Source organism: Alligator mississippiensis, chromosome 2, assembly GCF_030867095.1.
Source record: "Alligator mississippiensis isolate rAllMis1 chromosome 2, rAllMis1, whole genome shotgun sequence".
NCBI lineage: Eukaryota > Metazoa > Chordata > Crocodylia > Alligatoridae > Alligator > Alligator mississippiensis.
In genome coordinates this window covers 197,645,856-197,666,207 of record NC_081825.1, presented here as the reverse complement: position 1 = coordinate 197,666,207, position 20,352 = coordinate 197,645,856, and the positions used below count along the sequence as shown (strand labels likewise).

Sequence of the window (20,352 nt, the reverse complement as noted above, 5' to 3'; positions counted from 1 at the left end):
GAAAGGTATGTGTGTACCTGTGTGGAGGTTGTATATAAGTGTGCATGTGTCTGTAGGTTGGATATAAATGTGTGCAAGTTGTATATGTGTGTGTTTAGGGGGTGTAGGTTGTAAATGTGTGTGTGTGTGTATGTATATAAAGGGGGAGTGTTCAGGTTGCACATGTGTGGGTCGTATGTGTGTGCAGGCTGTATATGCGTGTTTGTGTGGAAGAGGTGTCTGTGTAGGGGGTGTGTGTGTGTGCGTGTAGGTTGTATATAACTTTGTGTGCCTGTAGGTTGTATATAAATGTGTGCAAGTTGTGTGTGTGCTTAGAGAGGGGTGTAGGTTGTATATGTGTACGTGTGTGTATGTATGAGGGGGGTATGCAGAGTGCATATGTGTGCAGGCCGTGTGTGTGTGTGTATAGGTTGTACAGAGAGTGTGTGCGTGTGTGTGTAGGCAGGCGCACGCGCTCCCTCGGCCCGTGCCCCCGGCCCGCCCCGCCGCGCAGCGCAGCGCGGACTCAGGAGCGGGGCCGGGCGGCGGCAGTCGCGGACCAGGAGCCCCCCTCCCCCGCTCGGCCTGGGCCGGCCCCGCCCGCCGCAGGTGCGCCCCCGCCGCGGGCAGCGCGGAGCCGGCCCGGCCCAGCCCGGCAGCACCGCACCGCACCGCACCACACCGCCGGGCTCCATGGGGCTCCGTGGGGCAGTTGTGCTGCTGCCGCTGCTGCTGCTGGTGGTTCCCCTGGCGCGGCCACTGCTGCTCCCCGGTGAGTGAGGGCGGCGGCGCGGGCTCCCCGGTCGGGGCGGCGCGGACCGCTGTGCCCCTGCCCGCTCCTCCCTGCGGCACAGCGGCTCCAGGGCTCGAGCCTGCAGGACGGGCGGAGGAGCTGCTGCAGGTCGCTCCAGGCAGGCGGGCACCACGCAGAGCCTGGAGTGGCAGGGGTGGGCTCCCTCAGCTGGGGTAGGGGCAGCTATACCTGGGGGCTGATGGCCGTGAGCATCGGGAAACGAGTGGGGTAGGGACAAACCCCACGTTGGCGCCTTGTCAGGCATCCAGTGGTATTGCCATCCAATCCGGCAAGACGTTGCGCCTAATCCTGGCCCGTGTCACCACCTTTGCAGCAGTTTCACTGCCAAGTTGAAGGCTGCAACGTGTGCGCGCCCTTTCTCGTCCCTTCCCCAGTGTGTCTCCCCCCAGCTCAGGCTGCTGGCCTGCCAAAGAGACAGCTCACTCCATGCCTCTAATAGCGTTCAGCCTGCTTCTGTGGCTGAAACTCCTGTGGTTTGGTACACGCTAGCAATGCCTTTCTCTGGCTTTATTTCTTCGTTTCCTTTTTACCTTCTGGAGATCATAAGGAATTAAAAAGAAAATTAAAAATTAAAAAGAAAAAAAAAAGACCCTGCTCCCCTGTAGAAGGCATGACAGTCGTTGGACTTGCACAAGTTGTAGTTTCAAAAGGAAACAGCTTGTGAGTGTCTTGCCTGTCGTTGCGCCTGCTGCTGACGGATGCATCTATCGGCACAAGTGTGCAGACAGGTGCCTGGACAGTGGGAATTGTTACATGGAGATAAAGCTAGTTTTAGCTTTAAGGCTAAACGTTTAAGGCTTCTTGCCTATAGGTTTAAGGCTTCTTGCCTTCTGATCGCCTCCCTTCCAAAATGGTTTTCTACTTTTGTGCATCTATATCCTTATAATCAGATTTCCTCTGGTGATTCTCCCTGCTCCTTTTCTCCTGCTCCCAATACTCAGAGATCCCATTTTCAATACCCTTTCTCATGCAGCCCCATAACCTCAGGTTTTGCTAATCTTCCCAGCCCGGCACTGATTTTCCTCTCATTTTCTGATGATTTTTGCCCAAGGTGTCCGTGGGGTGTTATCCAGCCTTTCTAGCAGCCTGTGATCTGTGAGCCATTGAGAGTCAGTGGCATATTTGATGAAGTTCTGGAGAATGGGGTGACTGCAGTGCTGGCTTGTTGTCTTGGGTCCTGGTTCATTTCAAGAAGTTAAAACTATGTGAATGCTTTTCCACATAAGCATTGCTGCATTTGCTACAAGGGTATTTTGTGATTGCAAATAGAAAGGTAGATGGGCTGCGTGAGGGTGAATTTGAATGTGAATGAGGGAGGAGGTATCTATAAAATGATTTGTTAGAATGTGGTCCATGCTAGGAAAAAAATGGTTGGGCTCCCAAATACAACATTAAGACTCTGGGGGGACCTCACGTGATTTGCCTTTTAGTCTCAGTTCCTCCTCCTAGGACCTTCTTTTCTGCCCTCTAGGGCTCCCCTTTTCTGTTGATCTTCCCTCCACCATCCATTGGCATTCCTTTTTCTTTCTCTTGATTTGCATCCTCTTTTACTGCCCTAGAAACTCCAGTTGATGGCACACACTTCCCACAACTCCTCCTCTTCTGTCTACACTTCCTCATCCCCAGGACCTTCTCCTCAGCTGATCTCTTTTTTTTTCCACATTCCTCTTGCTCTGGAGTTTGCCTGTGCTGCCTACACTGTGTCTGCTATTTCCAGAAAGGAGCCTGCTGACTGTGTGTTTCAGCAACATTTTCACTGGATGTGAATTTCACTTTTTACTTAAAATAATAATTTGGGACCTGTAAAAATACTTGAATAGCCATCTGGTGAATGGTAAGTAAAAATATAACATGTCTGTGCTTGTGATTCTGAATCTCTTGACCAAACTGAATGTACATCTCTGGAAAACTTTTTGTTAGTATGAAAACATGTCACATTTTCTGAGGGTGACATCACTGTCATGAAATATGATTTTTTTTTCAGTAGTTGGTTGGTTGGGTACTTATAGGATAAATCTGTCTTACCCCTGAACAGGGCCATGTTTTCTGCTGTTGTAAATTGGTGTAGCTTCATGGATTTACCCAGCTAAGGATGTAGCCCATAATGCGTAAATGCAGATATAAATATATGCAAAAATGTGCCTATATAAATATGTGGCAAGCTATTGTAAAGGACACAGATAGCTGGGCAGAATCCCTCCTGTTGATCTGTTCAGGTCCCTCCTGACCCTAGCTACTATGAAACTGTGAAACTATGAATGTTGTTGCTGTTATTGTTATTAACAATCATCATGCAAGCTCATATTCAGGCACTCTGAGTCTTTTTCTATCTTCCTGTTTTCCTTCTCTGTGCATGTGGCTGTACCACACAACCTTCATCAACTGACCTAGCGGAGATGTGCACAGACATTTCTGCACTGCTGTTTTTGACATCTCTCATGAATCTGGTCTTACTTCACAGATGTGGATGAATGTGCTGATGGGACAGATGACTGCCATCCAGATGCTATTTGTCAAAACACCCCAAAGCTGTACAAGTGCACGTGCAAACTGGGTTACAGTGGTGAAGGGAAGACATGTAAAGGTAAATTCATGGCAGCCTTGTGCTGTGGCCAGTGTTGTGTATGTGCCAGCTTACAGAACCGCAGAGAGCGTTCCTGGAGACACTTTTGATGAACCATTGACTTCTTATGCCATTTAGGCTATAAATAGACCTTGCTAAATAAAGTGAATCAGCTGTGTCAGAATATGTCAGCTTTCCACAAATGCCCAAATTTGTGGCTGTGACAGGTTGTAATAATTTGTGGCACTTCACTGAGGTGGACATCTGTTTTCTTTATGGTTGGAGAGTACGGGCAGCCTGGAGCTGCCCAAGCTCTCCAGCCACTCAGGACAGAAGCTTGAGGGCTTAAGGGGGTATGTCCCAGCACAGCTGGTCTGCTTCATTGGGCAAAACACACGTTGCCCATTGTCCCACTTGTTGATGCTACAGGACAGTGAGTGATGTGTTCTGGGGTTTGAGGGCCCCAGTCGTGCATATCCCAGGAACTCCGACATAAGATCACACCCCTCAAGCCCTGAGAGCTTCTGCCTAGCTTTCTCTGCTTACCAAGATGTGCTCCTAGGCTCTCCGGGGAACATCTGGATAAGTGGGAAAAGTCAGGGTTTCCCTACTTGCAGAGATGCATCCTTGGGACCTCTGGGGCTCATCTGGCTATATATACATCCCCAGGATCTCTGGGGTGCATTTACGTGTGATGGGAAATTCAGGGTTTCCCTGCTTACCCAGACATGGCCCACAGATCCTGGGGACATGCGTCTGTAAGTGGGGAAAGCTGGGCAGGTTCTCCCAGGGCTTCAGGGGAATTCTCATGCTTGGGAATTCCCAGGGGGTACAGGATCAGACTCCTCAAGCCCCCAAGCCCTGCCTGGGGTGGCTTAGAGCTTTTTCCATACTCTTCTGCCATAAAGCAAATAGATATCCACCTCAGTAGAGTTGCACAAATTATTATTACCATGTGTCACAGCCACAAATTTGGGCATTTGCAGTGTGACAAAAGGTATGGACTGCTATATGCTTTTGCTTTGAGCAGCCATAACATTTTTATGGCCACGCAAAAGCAAGGATAGGTGACATCTGTTTCCATCCTAAGTCTTGCAAAGTCCAGAAATTTGATATATTTTGTATTTGGTTATATACCTGTATGCAACCAAAAACCTCATAGTAGTAAAGACACCAAATACAAACACAGACTGCTTCCATCTGTCTGCCTAGGTTTACTTTACCAATAGATTTACTAGGGGTGCACCAATAGAGATTTTTTTGGGCTGATACCGATGGCCGATTTTTAACGAGCCATATCGGCTGATACTGATCCTATAGCTGGTATGCATCCCTGCAGCGTGGAGAGTGGCAACCGACTGATAAGTCTGTTGTGGGGCAAGGAGTGGAGGGAGGGAAGGGGTGTAGGGGGAGCAGATCAAGGGCCCCAGGGTGAGGGATGGAGTGGGGCAGCGCCAGGCTCTTCCTAGCGGAGGGTTAGGCCAGGCTGCGCTTGGGGTGGGTGGTGGCGACACTGGGAGGAGGGGTAGGGAGGACAATGACAAATCTTGGGGTAGCTCTATCCCCCCTCAGCCCCCCTCCAAGTACTACTGCTCCTCACCCTGAGCACAGCCTGGCCCAGCCCCCAGTGGGAAGAGCCCGGTACAGTTCCGGCCCCAGCCTGCAATACCAGCCCGCCCTTGTCCCACACACAAATTTGGGCACGTGCCTCCTGGGGTGCACATAGCAGCGGGAGATGACCCCCACCCAGACCCCCCGCCCATAGCTCTGTCTTGCCCCTCCCCCGCCCCAATCCAGCGCTGGGCAGTGCTTGCCCCAGCCCCACTCCCTCCCTCACTGTGGGGGCCTCAATCTGCACCCCCATGCCCCTTCTCTCCCCTCACCCCTTCCCCCACAACAGACTTACCAGCCAGACCCAGCTGATCTCCATGCTGCTGGGCTGCGCTCCTGGCCACCTGTGTGTTGCGCTGCAGCTGCGCTCATGTACGTGGAATTTATTGGTCACATTATCAGCCACATGAGCCAAAAAAAAGCTGATTGCCAGTACTCTCAATTTGCCTTATATCGGTGCCGATCCGATATGGGACTGATGTATCGATGCACCTCTAAGATTTACAGTGCCCTTTTGAAAAAGCTGTGGCCTGAAAGAGAGAAGAGTGTGTCTTGACTCTATCAGTGTAACAGCAAAACAGAAGAAAGTCTTTGGACTGAAGTCAATGTTTCCACTAAAATCAATGGCCAAAATTCCACTGACTTCCATGGGGTTAGGTTTCATAGCTTTTCATATCAGGATGGAACGCTGTGATAATCGAGTCCGACTTCCATCTAATACAGGCTGTAGTAATTCCAATTTAACTGAAAATTTTCCAGGGATAGACAGTCCACCATAGCCTTAGATATATTGTTCAAATGGCTACTAAACTTCACTGTTTAATTGTTGTGCCTGTCCTCTCCCTGCCATTAGATCCAGTTATACCTTTGCCTGCTAGAGGAAAGCACCCTTATTTTCAAATTTTCTGTTTCTCATGGAGGTACTTACAGACTGTGATAGAGTCATTCCTTTATCTTCTGTTTAATCAACTACCTTGATTTAAGTGCCTTTAGTTGTCCTGTAAGACAAGGGTGGCAAATAGGCAGCCCATCAGCTATACACAGCCTATGAGGGGTTAACTTGTAGCCTGTCAGGCTTCTTGGCGTAGCTGGCAGAGCTGCTGCATTGGCATGGCTCAGGAGCTCAAGGGTGAATGCTGCCACTACTTGCCCCCTACTGCCTTCCCTGTTGACAGATGTGGGGGTCTTCCGCTGCTGCTGGTAACTAAAATCCATGGCAGGGAAAAAGTGGAGGTGAATGGTGGTGTCTTTCAATCCCTAAGATCTGGATCCTCTCTAATTTTGGAGTTGTGGATGCCAGAACTGGGCACAGAATCCCAGTTGTGGTTGCCCCAGTACCAAATGCTGTAGTAACATAATCTGCTGAGTCATACTTAATGGTTCTATCTTCATACATCCAAGTATTGCATTAGCCCTTTTGGCTGCAGTGATGCGCTGGGATCTCAGGTTCAACTGCTAATCCACCAAGACACTTGAGTCCTTGTCTGAGTCACTGCTTCCCCAGAGGCAGTCTTTTGAGTTCTAGGGATCTAATCTGTTAAAGCTGGTCAGCTCTTGATAATATATGGCTAACAAATACTGCATTGATTCATTTAAAACAATTTTTATTTCATTAAATCAGCGGTGAAGTTTTGTGCTTTAATCTGCATTGAGGTAGTACAAAACCAAATTTGAAACTAATCATTGCAATAATAATTATGTTCATAAAGAGCCTGACATCCCCATGGTTCCAAAGGGGCTTTATACATTTTCTACAATCAGGAACATAAATTGTGCCTGAGACAGGAGGCCAGTCCCCAACTTGCATGTGACATGAGCTATGGAGCTTTTAAATCTCTCACAGCAACAGGCTTGAGCAAGGCTGGGTCACTATGGGCCTGGTCCACCTTTGTTTAAGTTAGTGAGCATCTTTCCATTGACTTTGGCAGTAGTTGGAGTGGCCCCACAGAAAATAGAAACTTATATATATAATTGAGCATCTGATGAAAATGTCAGACTTTCTTAGGCTTTTTCCAAGTGCTGCACACAGTGAACACACTAGGAAACTAAGCCACTTTATTTAGGTACCTAAATGTATGTATAGGGGCCTTTTTTAACCACTAATTTGGGAAGAAGGTAGCCAAACTGCTACGAAGTAACCATGCAGGGCTAGTGATTGGAGCACAGAACAGTGATTCAGGAGATCAGCATTTTAGTTCATTGATTTGCTGTGCTGGTGTCCTCTTTGTGCCTCAGTTCCCTCCCCCCACCCCACAGAATGGTCCTACTTGTACTTTTAAACCACTGTAAGATATTGGAGTTTTTAAAAGGCTTTATCTGCTCACAAAAGTTTACTACACTAGTGGAGTTCAGTGCTTCAGTCTTCCTCCCAATGTTGACATAACTACATCTGACTAAAGTAGTAGTTCTGTGGGCCAGATCCAGCCTGCGGAGCAATGTTATCTGGCTCGTGGGTCTCCCCATGGGTCCAGAAATTTGGTGGCAGGGGAACAGTTGCAGTATTAATGGCTACTCCCGTGCTGCCAAATTACTGGACCCATGTGGAGACCCAAAGGCTGGATAATATGGCCCTGCACAACATATCCAGGTGCATGGGGTCAGGCTGGCATGTATCCAGGTCAGGGTGCTCCACTGCTCATGTTTGGCCCTCTCCTCTGTGGCCAGGCCAGGTGTGCTGCATTGGTGTGTTGCACAGCTGGATCTGGGTGTGCAGGGCTGTACCCACAGATTGACCTGTACACCAGCCCCCCATGCAGGATCTGGTCCACAGACTGACCGTGTGCCACTCATACCCCTGGCCTAGCTAGTTTCATGGGTACAAACTCTAAGAATAGATGGAGCCCAAATCACTGATGAGCATGGGATGCTGTTTTTGAAAATTCTGCTCTAAGAATCCCTTGGATGAAAATAATTGGGTAAAGTAGTGTTGCGTGAGTTGTGCAAAATAGTGTTAATAATGTAAATAAGCATTATTAGGTCAATGATGAATAGAGATGGACCTGAATCGGTAACCTGAACCCAAGTTACTCCTCTCTCCCCTTTCAAGGTGATGCAGAGGAAGGGGATGATCTTGAGATTGTAGATAGGATCTGAATTTGACATCATCCACTATGTATTTTCTGGGTCAAACCAGAATTCCAGGACAAAGCACACTGACTAGGCTTGGGGGATTCAAGAGCTGTATCCTCTTTAATAAAAAGTTGCAGTTTGATTGATCAGACTTTGACCTGACTCTGTTGGGCTCTGGGTATTGTCTCTGTTTGTTTCCCTCAGTCTCTATAACCATGTAGGGTGAAATTCCCCTTGTGCAGACAGAGGACCAACACAAGACCTGGGTGCCATCTAAATTTTATATAAGCCTCTGGCTGTACAGCAGGTAATTCAGACCTGAATTTTGTTCTGTGAGCCAAACCTCACTCCTGCCAAAGTTGGCAGGAGTTTTGCCATTGATTGCAATGGGCACAAGATCGATTGATTTTTTTTTTTTAAATTAAATGAAATCCTTAGCTTTGTAATTGGTTTATTTTGCTCAAAGGCTTTATGTGAAAGATTGTTTATCTTGTACAAGCAGGAGCCAGATCAAGTTCCACATGTTCAATTTCTTCATTTAGAGAGAGAGCAAGACAGCACAAAGTATGGGTTATCTGTTGTTTAATTTGAAATGAAGAGAGAAGGGTAATTTGGGACCAACATCTAGATCTGGCATTTAAACTGTTTTTAAAATATCGATTAATAGAAACGATCTCATGAATGTTTTCCTTTTTTTAGGTAATGATTTTTTCCTTTTGGATTTAAACATCTTGATGCAGTTTTTGCAGGCCAAGCAATGCAGTATAATGTTAGTATAGGGGAATCAGAAGCTAAGTTGACTTGTGTGTGTTAGTTTTTGAACCCAAGTGAAATCTCCATGGAAAATAAGCAACATGCAACAGTGATGAGTAAATTAGATATTTTCATTCTTTCCATTTTAATTATATAAAGCATTCTTACTAAACTAGGGAAGAAATTTGAGTGTGTGTGTTCAGTGGGGGAAGTTGTTAAAAGTAGAGTTTGAGTCTACTGCAGATTGATTTTTAAATTGGTGTCCCTTCATTGACTTCCTGGAGTTACTTCCTATTTACACCAATGCATAAAGAGGAGAATCAGGTCCATGATTTTTAACATAATACTGTCTATTTTAAATCGAGTTTTAGAAAGCTTAAACTATAATATAATACTGGATGGGAATCCTAATGCATTTTGTCCCTTTGAGAAGCATTCAACAAATAATGTGTTAAGTATAGTCTATTTGCAAGACAATAATGATTTAAGGGAGAAGTTGTTGTTCACATTTAGACAATCATGTCACGGCCTGTCTATAACACACAAGCAAGCATCCATCATATTGACTTTTGCTTTATTCCTCAGACATTGATGAATGTGATAACGACTTCAATGGAGGCTGCGTACATGAATGTTTCAACATTCCAGGAAATTATCGCTGTACGTGTTATGATGGCTTCATGTTGGCTCATGATGGCCATAATTGTCTCGGTAAGGAAAACATTGCAAATATCAATCCTAATTTAAGCCTTTAACCTTGCAGATATAAAATACTTATACTTTCATAGTACTGTATTATATAGACAAGAATGATATATATTAGGCAAAGGAATTCCAGGTTCTGACATACTTGTGTGAGTGCTCAGTAACTCATTTTTCCCATCTATAAAATGGAAGGATGATGGTGCCACACTTCTTTAAGGTCTTTGGATTATAAATTGCAAAGTATCATTTATTATTATTTTGAATGAGTATTTAGTTAGTAAATTGACCTGGGTATTATCATCAATATTTCCCATTTTGCTGGGATTCTAATTTAGGGTGAAATTCCAAATACATATTGGAACTGAAGACTATATATGGGAGTAGTTAGGGTTCCCATCTCTGCATACAGACGTATCCTATATGGTCTGTGTTGCCATAGTATCTCAGCACCTCACAACATCAACACCCTGTGAGCTAGAGAAGTGCCATTTGCACTGTTTTACAGGTGGAAAACTGAAGGTAGTTCCAGCATCCTAGAACAAAATAAAAACTTTCAGTACAAAGGACCAGAGCTTCAAAACTACATTGTGCCACAGGAAGAGAGCAAGAGAAACCATGGGCACTGCTGATATCTTGTGCCCTTGCAATATCAGGGAATTTATGAATAAGACATACCCCGATGACCCCCAACCACAGTATGGAGAAAGGCAAAAAGCTTCATCAGTCTCTGCCAGTGTGATCATCTGGGGGAAGATTCCTTTCTGACTCATCCAAAGAGGCTTTTCAGTCCCCTAGGAGTACCCTCATACTCTGCCCAGTAGTCAGTCAGTCTCTGACTTCAGAGAAGGAAACTAACAATAATAGAAAGTAAGTTACATATTGAGGACGGGAAGAAATCTTTCCTGGCCCTTACTGACAACCAGTGGAGGCTCTGCAGAATGGGATTAAATGCAATACAATGAAATCTGATTTATTAGTCATCGGAATAACTCATCACTGTAGTTTTATTGGTGCACTGAATCCCCGTCATAGTGCCATTAATTTGTTCACAAAACACTTGGGCTAATTTAGTATCTCTTAAAGTATAAATAGTCATTTCCAAATGTACACACATTAAATCTCAATTATATTTATACTTGATAATTAGTCAGCTTAAAAAGTACTGATTTATGCCCTCAGTAGCACCTGTCAAGTCATCTGATGCTTGCAAAGCATCAGATACTCTTCTGCTCAACAAGACTTAAAGGGAGTTTATACATGTGCTCCTGGAGTCGGGGAGGGAAGGTGCTTTGCTTAGAGCGGCTCTGAGAGTGGCTCTGATTGAAGCACCTGGAGCATCATGTGTGTCGGCATCCCCTCGCTGAGCAGTGGTGGCAGGGGTGCTTCGACTGAAGCTCATTGAGCGAGCCTTGGTTGGAGCGCCCCTGCTGCTGGTTTTCGGCATGGGGATGGTGATACACATGCTGCTGGAGTCTGCTGGAGTGTGGTAATTGCCACACTCCAGCAAGCTCGATTAATCGAGTCTGCTGCAACGCGTTGTAATTACAGTGCATCGGAGTAATCTCACTGCACGTGTATAGGCACCCAATGTGCTCAATTATTTTGTTTTGCAGAATTATTTTCTATTTTGTAGATGAGCACAAGCAGTGTACATGAAGAATCTTTTGATTATTTTATTCTGTCATATAATCAGGTAATTCTTATATAGTGACTACTCTGAATTTTTATGGTAAGAAATTGTACATTAAGCATTTATCCATTGGGAGCTTGGGGCTCCTGCTGCTTTAAGGGAAGACAAGCTGCAGGTGAGGCAGAAGGCAATCATATAAACTGCATGACCCAAAAAGGGCTGGGCTTGCAGGGTATAAAACCAGGGCCTGAGTGGCAGGCAGTCTAGCCCTGGAAGCCATGGAAAAGCTTGAGAGAGTCCAGAGGAGAGCCATGTGCATGATTAGAGAACAAGAGAACAGGTCTTATGAGGAGAGGCTGAGAGGCATGGGACTCTTCAGCCAGGAGAAGTGAAGGCTCAGGGGTGACTTGGTGGCAGCCTATAAGTATATAAGGGATGTGCATCAGGATAACATCTGTTCACCAGGGCACCCCAAGGGAAGACAAGGTCCAGTGGTCACAAACTCCTGGGAGACCGGTTTAGTCTGGACATAAGGGAAAACTTCTTTACCATCTGAGTCCCCAGAGCCTGGTATAGACTCCCTCCAGAAGTAGTGCAAGCAGCTACTCTGGACACTTTTAAGAAACACTTGCTTATCTTGCTGGGATCATTTGACCTCAGCAGACTTGCTGCCCCTTGGGCAGAGGGTTGGACCCAATGATCTTGTGAGTTGCCTTCCAGCCCTAATGTCTATGAAATCTATGAATAAGATAGCTTAAAGCAACATGGCTGCAGTAGATTGGCAGTTTGCCTTAGTTAATTTACCAGCAGGAGAAAGGTACCTTGGGCATCTGTATGCATATGGATATCCAAAATTATTTGACTGAGGCCACACAAGAAGTCTTTGGCAGTGCAGAAAATTGAATGCCAGTTTTTGAGTCTCACAGTAGGGCTCTAACCACTGCATTATCCTTTCTGTCTGAGGCTTTGGTACTTTTTTGGAACTTCTGTGTTGGGCACTGATTTGGTGAAAACAGCAGTGGAGTTCCGCATTATAGAAAAATGTAGTTCCTTGTGCAGGCTTCACGTATGCTGTTTGCTGTTTTGTGTGCAATAGAGCCTCCGCTGTTGCTGGACCCTGGGAGGCTTCAAATCCTGGGGAGAGAGAGACTTTGTCCCCACTTTACAGTTTGTAGTCTCTGGTAAGCCATGCAAAAGTGATGAGACAGAACTTCAGATATACAAGCCTCTGTTCAATGTTTAAGACCAGGTCCTCAGCTAGTATGGGTCAACACAGGTCCTTTGCTTTGGTTGAAACTATGTTGATTTGCATCTGTTGATCTGACCCATAGGCAAAAACTCTAAGTCTCTTACTATGTAAATGGAAGAGAAGGTGAAGGCACTAAATCTCATGGGCTTTGCTATATTGCCAAAGGTAGCTATAAAGGGCACAAAACCATACTCAGCACAGAAGGAACTGAAATATTTATTGACCCTTTTAGGAAGGGCATCTTAACTTTCTTCTACAACGCACGCACGCACGCACGCACGCGTACACACACAGCAATAGGGACTCTACATGGATGACCGCTGCAGGTCTCTAAAAATGCAATGAGGAGGAAAGGGTTTTCCCCATATAATGAACTCTGGTGGCTCATGCTTGCAGCTGATGTGATTCTAATTTTTGTATGTTCAAAGGAGATTGTCTGGATTTACAAAAGCATACCTGAGTCCTGAAAATGACCCTGTGTTTGTTTATTGTAGTTGCTTAGTGTTACTAGGATGGCTATATTTAAAAGAAAAAATGGCTTGGTGCAATGAATTCTTGGAGGGAACACTGAAGAATAATATGGACTTTAAAATAATAACAATGAAATCACAACCCTACTAATTTTTAGTATCCCTTTGAAGATATATTTTAAAATGGTCATGTTCAAATTCAGCAAAATTTGGTCTCATTTTCCATTTGCTTAAGTCATGCCATGGTTTTGTAAACTTAACCCACCCCTTTTATTTCTCAGGATATGAAACATGTGCCTGAATTTTAGCTAAATAGCCAATTACATTTTGGAGAGAGAAGACAATATTCCATTCACTCTCTGTAGTCCCTTGTGTAGAAACAGAGGCTAGCATTCAGATCCATAGTAATGGAGTCTCATGGTGCTGTGCTGTGATGCTGTGCTCAACGTGCTGTTTCTACCATCTGGAGACCTTTGGATGTCTTGGGACTGTTTTAGGTGGTTTTTAACTTCATTCTTTGACATTATCACCCTGATGTGCTAAATCCAACTTAGTAGAGGTCCTCTGGTTGCCCTTGGTTTTCAACAGAAATTAAATCTATTGCTGGGCTTGATTTCACTCGGTAGCAAAAAACATGATACTTTTTGTTTTCTTTTTCTAAAGACTTAATTTTAGGCAAAAAAAAATAAATCAAATGCTAGTTTAAAATAAATTGTCCCTTAGTACTGTAACAACAACCAAAATGTTGAACAAGCAAATTTCACCAAATGTATCATGAATGTAGAAAAGAGCAGAATTTCGCCCAGCCACTTTGTTGGCAGGGGGGTGCTGGCGCCAGTGCCAGGCAACGACTCTGGGCTCAGGGGAAGGGGCCGCTGCATGGGTGCAGCCGGCCCCAGCCCCGATCCCAATCCCTGCCTGGTTCCAGCCCCAGCCCCACTCCCTCCCCACCATGGCCCTTTCTCCTCCCCCTACTCTGCAGACTTTCCTGCTGGGGGGGGCTCATGCACAAATCCCCCCTCTCTCCCCCCCCCCCAAAAAAAAAAAAGAAGTCTCCCTCTTCCTATGACTGCTACTTGCCACTGAAATCAACACATTTGAAAATCTGACCAATGAGCTTTGTCACAAGAGGCAATGGAAGCCTTACGTGGTGATGGATACACTTTTAAAGGTTTGAGGATTGGAACTTGCATTGTAATGTTCAAAGACTTAGCTGGGACATTTCTACTCTTCATATCTTTTGGTTCTGCCCAACTGGTTAGATGTCTTGCAAGAAAAGCTTTTCTGCTGAAGTTCTCTGTATTTCCTCCATCTGGTGAGGTCAGACATATTGCAAGATCAGCATAATTTAAATTATTTAAGTAACTTTTGCTTCTGCCCTTAACCACAGCCAGGAAATTTAGAAGCAGCCATGAAATAAGAGACAGCAGGGTAGACTTAGGAGAGGAGGAAAATGAATATAACATTCTCAAACATTAGAAGAGATATCTGGCCTTTGTTTTGTAGTTGGATGAAGGTTTAAGGCATGGTTGCAGGTTTCTTATATTATATTTCTTATATTATTCAAGTTGTCTCTGGCTTGAACTGAGCATGAGGCTTTTAATAGAGATTTCTTTTCTTTTTCCATCTGCATTAGGATGATAAACTTATTTCAGTACTTTGTTTTACAGACTGCTTGCGGCAAACAAAGATCTGTTTAATCAATACTATATAGCTACCTGCCTACTTTAGTATCAGTTTCTGGGTGTTCATTTGTAGCAGACAAGCATGTGTAAACCTGATCTCTTTATGTTTCAGATATGGATGAATGTATGTTCAACAATGGTGGCTGCCAGCACATCTGTGTCAATACAGTGGGGAGCTATGAATGTCGATGTAAGGAAGGATTCTTTCTTAGTGACAACCAGCATACGTGTATTCACCGCTCTGAAGGTACTCCTACATTCCTTCCGAACTGCGAGCAGCATCTTCTTATGGAAGCAAATAGCAAACTCTAAATCATCTTCATAAACACTTAGATTAAGATTTTAAAAGCTACCTAGAGGACTTGAATACACAATTTCCATTTCTTTAATGGGAGTTGTGTGTCAAAATCTCTTAGACAGCTTTGAAGAAACCTCACCCCTATATTTCCTCCTTTGGCCATCCCATTTTATAGCAATGGGTTTTATTAAGGGATACCCTGCTGCACTCCCATACCAACTCAGGCCTCTATTTTACAGCTTCTTTAGGTCTCAATCTTGCAAAGTGCTGAGTACCCCTTGTAAAATTATGAAGGCTCTTCATTCCCAGTGACAGTGAAAAGGGAGTGGGCCCTTTGTGTAGGATGTCATATAGGTGGTTCTTGTTTATACTTCAGTAAAAGGAGAAATTTATTGTTTGCTAGCCTGAGAGATCCTTTAGTCTTGTTCTTTGATTTTAAGGTTGTAAAACCTTTCTGAAGCTACCGTGCAATAGATCAGAAAAGCTGGATGTCTAATTATTGGGTTGTACAAAATTATTTAGGAGCCCCTAAGGGGATACTTTACAGTGGTTGCCTAGACCAGGGAGTTGTCCATTGAACTTTGGACCTTAGCAAAGCATTCAGTGTGTTTAAAGCTGTGAAACTTTCTTAAATCATATAGCTTAGCATTGGCATAAATATAAAAAGAATCTGGCCAGGAATAAACCACATATATAAAATAAAACACATCAAAGAGATCAACATAAATACAGCAGCTTGCTGATGGAGGGTCTAGTGGCAATAGTAATCTATTGCAGCTGAATTAACCTTTTGTTTTAAATATTTGTATTCAAAGTCTCTCCCCCTTGGATGTAAGGACACAGGCAGCTCCTGCACCTGCCTGTCCTTTACCTCATTAGGAATCTGTAGTGTGCCCTCCTTCTCTTTTGAAGGATCAGGGCCTGGAAAAATGCTGAATGGGATACCTGTGCAGTGCAGGAAAGAGGACTTCTTACTTGATATTTCCTTACTAGAGGACATGTGTTTGGCTGCTATTTGACAGGTCCAATGGTAAAACAGGTCACTTTAACTATGGGTGTGTCTGGTCACTGGTGGTCCATCAGGATCACTGTCATCTTTCTTTTCATTTTTCAATCTGTCTTTAGCCTCTCCAACCAAAATTTTCTTTTTGGATTCATCATCTTGCTTTAGCTCTGCCCTGTTCTACATCTCCTCGTGCTTCTTCATGTTTTTTGGGGGGAGTCAGTTTTTTGTGAAAGCAGGCATTGTTTTAGACCTACTGTCCTGGTTACATCTATTCCATCTCTCCTGTTTTTGTTTTCTTGTACCCCACAACAGGGCTTCACTTTTTTCTCCTATACCATGTGCCTGTACGTTGCAGTATCCCTCATCTGTGTGACCTTCCTCCCACTCCTCTTGTCCCTTGTCTCTCTTGTTTCCTCCCCTGACATCTCCCTTAGTGTCATTCTCCATTAAGGAAAAATACTCTTGTGTCTAAAGCACAGGAAGGGGATGCAGGATGATGTGGGATTGGTTCCCTGCTCCGCCATCCAGTCACTCAGACATATTTCTCCATCGGGAATATAGAGATAACCACTCATATCCAGAGGATAAATGTTTGTGAGGCCCTTTGATGGTGCGATGATGTGGTTCATGTATGTAACAAAGCACACTAAAGTGGTTTTGGAAGTAGAGGCCTGAGGTTCAGACGGGCCACACGGGTTTCCTGTTCCCTGTGCTGATTTGCATAGTGGATAGTTTGGAGGTGATTTGCTTTCTAAAGTTTATTATTTCTAAAATTTGTCCTCTGATCTCCACATTGTTTGGGGCAGGACTGTGAATTTTTTCCTAAAGGAGCTATTAGAGGAGAGTTATTAGTTAGGAGTAGTTGTGTAATATAATGATACTGATCCAAAGCCAGAGGTGGGTTCTCTTTTACCCTGGCTTATTATATTTAGGGTCAGATTGTTGTGTGCAATCATATTTTCCCTTTGGTTGCAAGAACTTACCCCTCTTCAACTGTAAGTCATGGAAGGTGCTTGCTTTGTGAGGACATTGCTCCAATAACATGGTGAAATCCCACACGTGTGGCTTTTTGCTTTGTTGTTTACTTCCTATTTCTTTGCCTCCGTATTTCTGAGGAGGGACCCGGATATCTCCCCCACTGGCCCCCCCGAGGGCCCTGTGGATGGCACACCCAGGCTGAGGGTTAATGAGGACCAAGGAGGTGATCCTCTCCCTCTATGCGACACTGGTCAGGCCACAGCTGGAGTACTGCATCCAGTTCTGGGCACTACACTTCAGGAGGGATGTGGCCAATATGGAGAGAGTCCAAAGGAGGGCTACCTGCATGATCAGGGGTCAGCAGGGCAGGCCCTACGAGGAGAGGCTGAGGGACCTGAACCTGTTCAGCCTCCACAAGAGAAGGCTGAGAGGGGATCTAGTGGCAGTCTACAAACTAGTCAAGGGGGACAAGCAGGCATTGGGAGAGTCCTGTTCCCCCGAGCAATCCCGGGAATTACAAGAAACAAGACACAAGCTAGCAGAGCGTAGTTTCAGGCTAGACATTAGGAAGTGCTGTTTCACTGTCAGGACGGCTAGGACCTGGAACCAATTTCCAAAAGAAGTGGTGCTGGCTCCTACCCTGGGGGTCTTTAAAAGGAGGCTGGACGAACATCTGGTTAGAGTTGTTTGACCCCAGTACTCTTTCCTGCCATGGCAGGGGGTCGGACTAGATGATCTCCTCAGGTCTCTTCCGACCCTGCCAACTATGAAACTGTGAAACTAATACTGAGTTTGCACAGTCAAGGAGAATATCATGTATGCAGGTTTTCACCATTAAAATAAGCATTATTATTGACATGCATCACATTATCATTGGTCCAGCTGATGAGGAATCTCGCTCTGGGTTCCTTTCCATTGAAGTATGTTACACACAAGACAATTATTTACTTCTTTTACTCTAAAATGGGTGGGGAAAAAAAGGAGTTGCAGGGTTATGAACACATTTAAAGCTGTGGCCACTTGGGCCAGTTTCCTGGGGGCACATCAGGCCAGCTGCAGCCTCTCTCAGAGTATCTAGAGCTAAAGCATCTCTGAAAGCAGGCTGCAGTGAATACAGTGCCCTGGCTTAATCCCTCTCTTCACCTGCTGCAGAAGGGCATAGTGCTCTTTGGTGTTAGGCTTTCTCACACTGCTTCACTGGCCAGTCAGCTCTGAGATCTTGGTAGCTTATTGTACATTTACAACCTTTCCCTTTTTCTTTGTTATGCACCTGCAGTGACATGCCCAAAATTAAAACCTGGATGTTCACAACAGAGTGGTGATGATAATGAATGGCCCTCCCTTTACAAATAGCACCAACCCTTGGTGCTTAGTAGAGTTTAATAACTGGGTGTAAATCTGGCAGGACATATACCATTTTGACTTCTTGCATTCCCAGTGGGGGGAGTGTGCAGAGAATACATTAGTATAAAGCCTGGCCTTAGGCTTCAAATCATTTACAGTTAAATTTCCGTTTGCTGGCTTCAGTGGTCACTGGAGCTGCTCTTAAAGGTAACCTCTACTGCCAGATACACGCACTTGGTATATAGTAAATGTTCAAATGTGCTTTTCTCCTACATGAAATAGCATTTTATATCAGCTGCTTTTGATTTTTATTTTCCTCTTGGTCAGATCCCGTTCAGCTCATCATTCAAAGGGGATTCTATTCTTGCAGTGTGGTCCATTTTGGAAGGTGCCTTTTTAGCTCTCTGTGAAGAAGCAAACGAATTCCACAAGCAAAGAACTGAGCAATTCCCAATTCAGCACTTAAACCATTTGTTTGAGTTCAGTGAACTTTACCAAAGTACCTGCTTGAACAGTTTCTCCTTCATGAGTTGAATGAACACAAAGAAATTACTTTGTTAACGGAAACTAAGCCGTTAATTCTCCTAATGCTTTCTTAACACCTCTTAGCTAACAGGCAGATCATATTGCATGTTTAAACTTAGAAATGTCACGAAAAAACACTGGAGTTAATAAGGCTAATTTGTGATCTTATGTGATGCACAGATCCTTGATTGACAGTATAATAGTGGATGATAGCTTTCATGTGGGGCTCTCTGGGCTCTTTTGTATGTTCTGTAGGATTTGAGGCATCATTGTCTTGTTAGACTTCTACAGAGTCCTTGCTGTGGGAAAGGAATCAAAAAACCAGCAGAGCAGAATAATCTGAGCAGCCTTGCATCTATTCTTTTGTTGTTTAAAGCTTTCTTAATAGAGGAAGAATACTGTAGCCTAAAACTGGGATGTCAAAAATCTAATATGCAAAGTAATTGCCTAATTAAAATGTAACTGAACATGCATGAGAAGTTGACTTCCATTCCCAGTGCAGCACTTTCCCCTTCATTTAGCAATGGAGATGCACAAGAAAAATTTTTTACAATGTCCAGGATACAAAAGCATTTACCAATTTTCTTTTTCTCAATGAGATTGGTCTTGGATTCTTGTCCTATGTCTGATCCTGCTACCAATGCAATGAATCAAAGTTACTTCAATAGACATGGGATAGAACCCACAATACACTTAGCCACCACACTGTACAGAGTACTCGAGGTAATTGCACTGCCCAAGAAGAAATCAGAAGTTGGGATTGTTTAGTACCTGTTCTTAGGAAACCCTGCCTAGAACAGTTTATTGTAACATACAGTTCTCCATGAGATTAAGTGTCTGTCGTCTACTGGCATTCATTCTTTCTCTATTCTCTGCTGACTTTAAGAAATGCAGAAGGATTCAACAAGGAATCTTATGCTGGCTGGTGCCGCTAAATTATATGAGAGCTTGCAATTTAAACCTCCAAAATTCTGATGTGGAAACCTGATTTCTGTTTTGCCATCCAAGACTGGATGAGTGACTCAGCCAAAGATGTTTTTTTAATGTGTATATACATTGTATATCATGCTAAGACCTTTCCAGCACTGTGATGTTTTCGTGTATCATTGGCACCTACAATGGACTAGGCCACAGGTTTATACTGATAAGTGGACAGGCAATTTGCAAGCTTTGCCTAGGCCCTAGAACACCCTCCATGCACTTTCAGTCTTGATATCTAGGGAACTGATTCAGAGTGAGAACTGCTTCAGCAGCACAGCTTTTTTTTTTTTTTGAACAAATGTCTTCAAGTGGCCAGGTTCAGAGCACTGTATTCAGTAGAGTTGATACTTTGGTTGCATTTCAGTCCATCTGCCATAGGTACTTATGGGGCCCCCATTTTGAAATATCTGAGTGTCTCATGATATTTACTGTAATTATCCTCAGAACCCTTATGAGAGAGAGAAGTACTGTTGTTCTAGCACTGAGAGACCGAGTGACTTGACTGAGATCAGGCAAGGGAGCAGGGAAAGTGAACCCCAGTCTTCAGGCTAGCGCTTTAAAACTGCTTCTCATCCTTCCTCATGCATAGACAGACTTCTCTGAGAGATGAATAGTTCCATGTTGCCTCTTTGCTACTACCTCTTTGGCAGTACCTAAGCAGCAGTAGAAGCTTTTACTGTTAGCCAATAGCC

The 20,352-nt window shown here is 44.4% G+C and overlaps 1 protein-coding gene across 4 annotated transcripts in view; it reads left to right on the top strand.

Annotated features, from left to right (window-relative positions):
* The first annotated feature begins 545 nt into the window (after window positions 1-545).
* SCUBE2 (signal peptide, CUB domain and EGF like domain containing 2) overlaps window positions 546-20,352 on the top strand; it is a 74,075-nt gene continuing 54,268 nt past the window's right edge. For 2 of the 4 annotated variants that reach the window (XM_059722668.1, XM_019477116.2), the window contains exons 1-4: window positions 546-751; window positions 3,255-3,377; window positions 9,375-9,500; window positions 14,641-14,775. In XM_059722668.1, coding sequence (XP_059578651.1) covers window positions 673-751; window positions 3,255-3,377; window positions 9,375-9,500; window positions 14,641-14,775 — 463 coding nt within the window. In that variant the 5' untranslated portion in view covers window positions 546-672. The remainder of the gene's footprint in view (window positions 752-3,254; window positions 3,378-9,374; window positions 9,501-14,640; window positions 14,776-20,352) is intronic. The other 2 variants (XM_019477117.2, XM_014602134.3) reach the window with 1 other exon arrangement.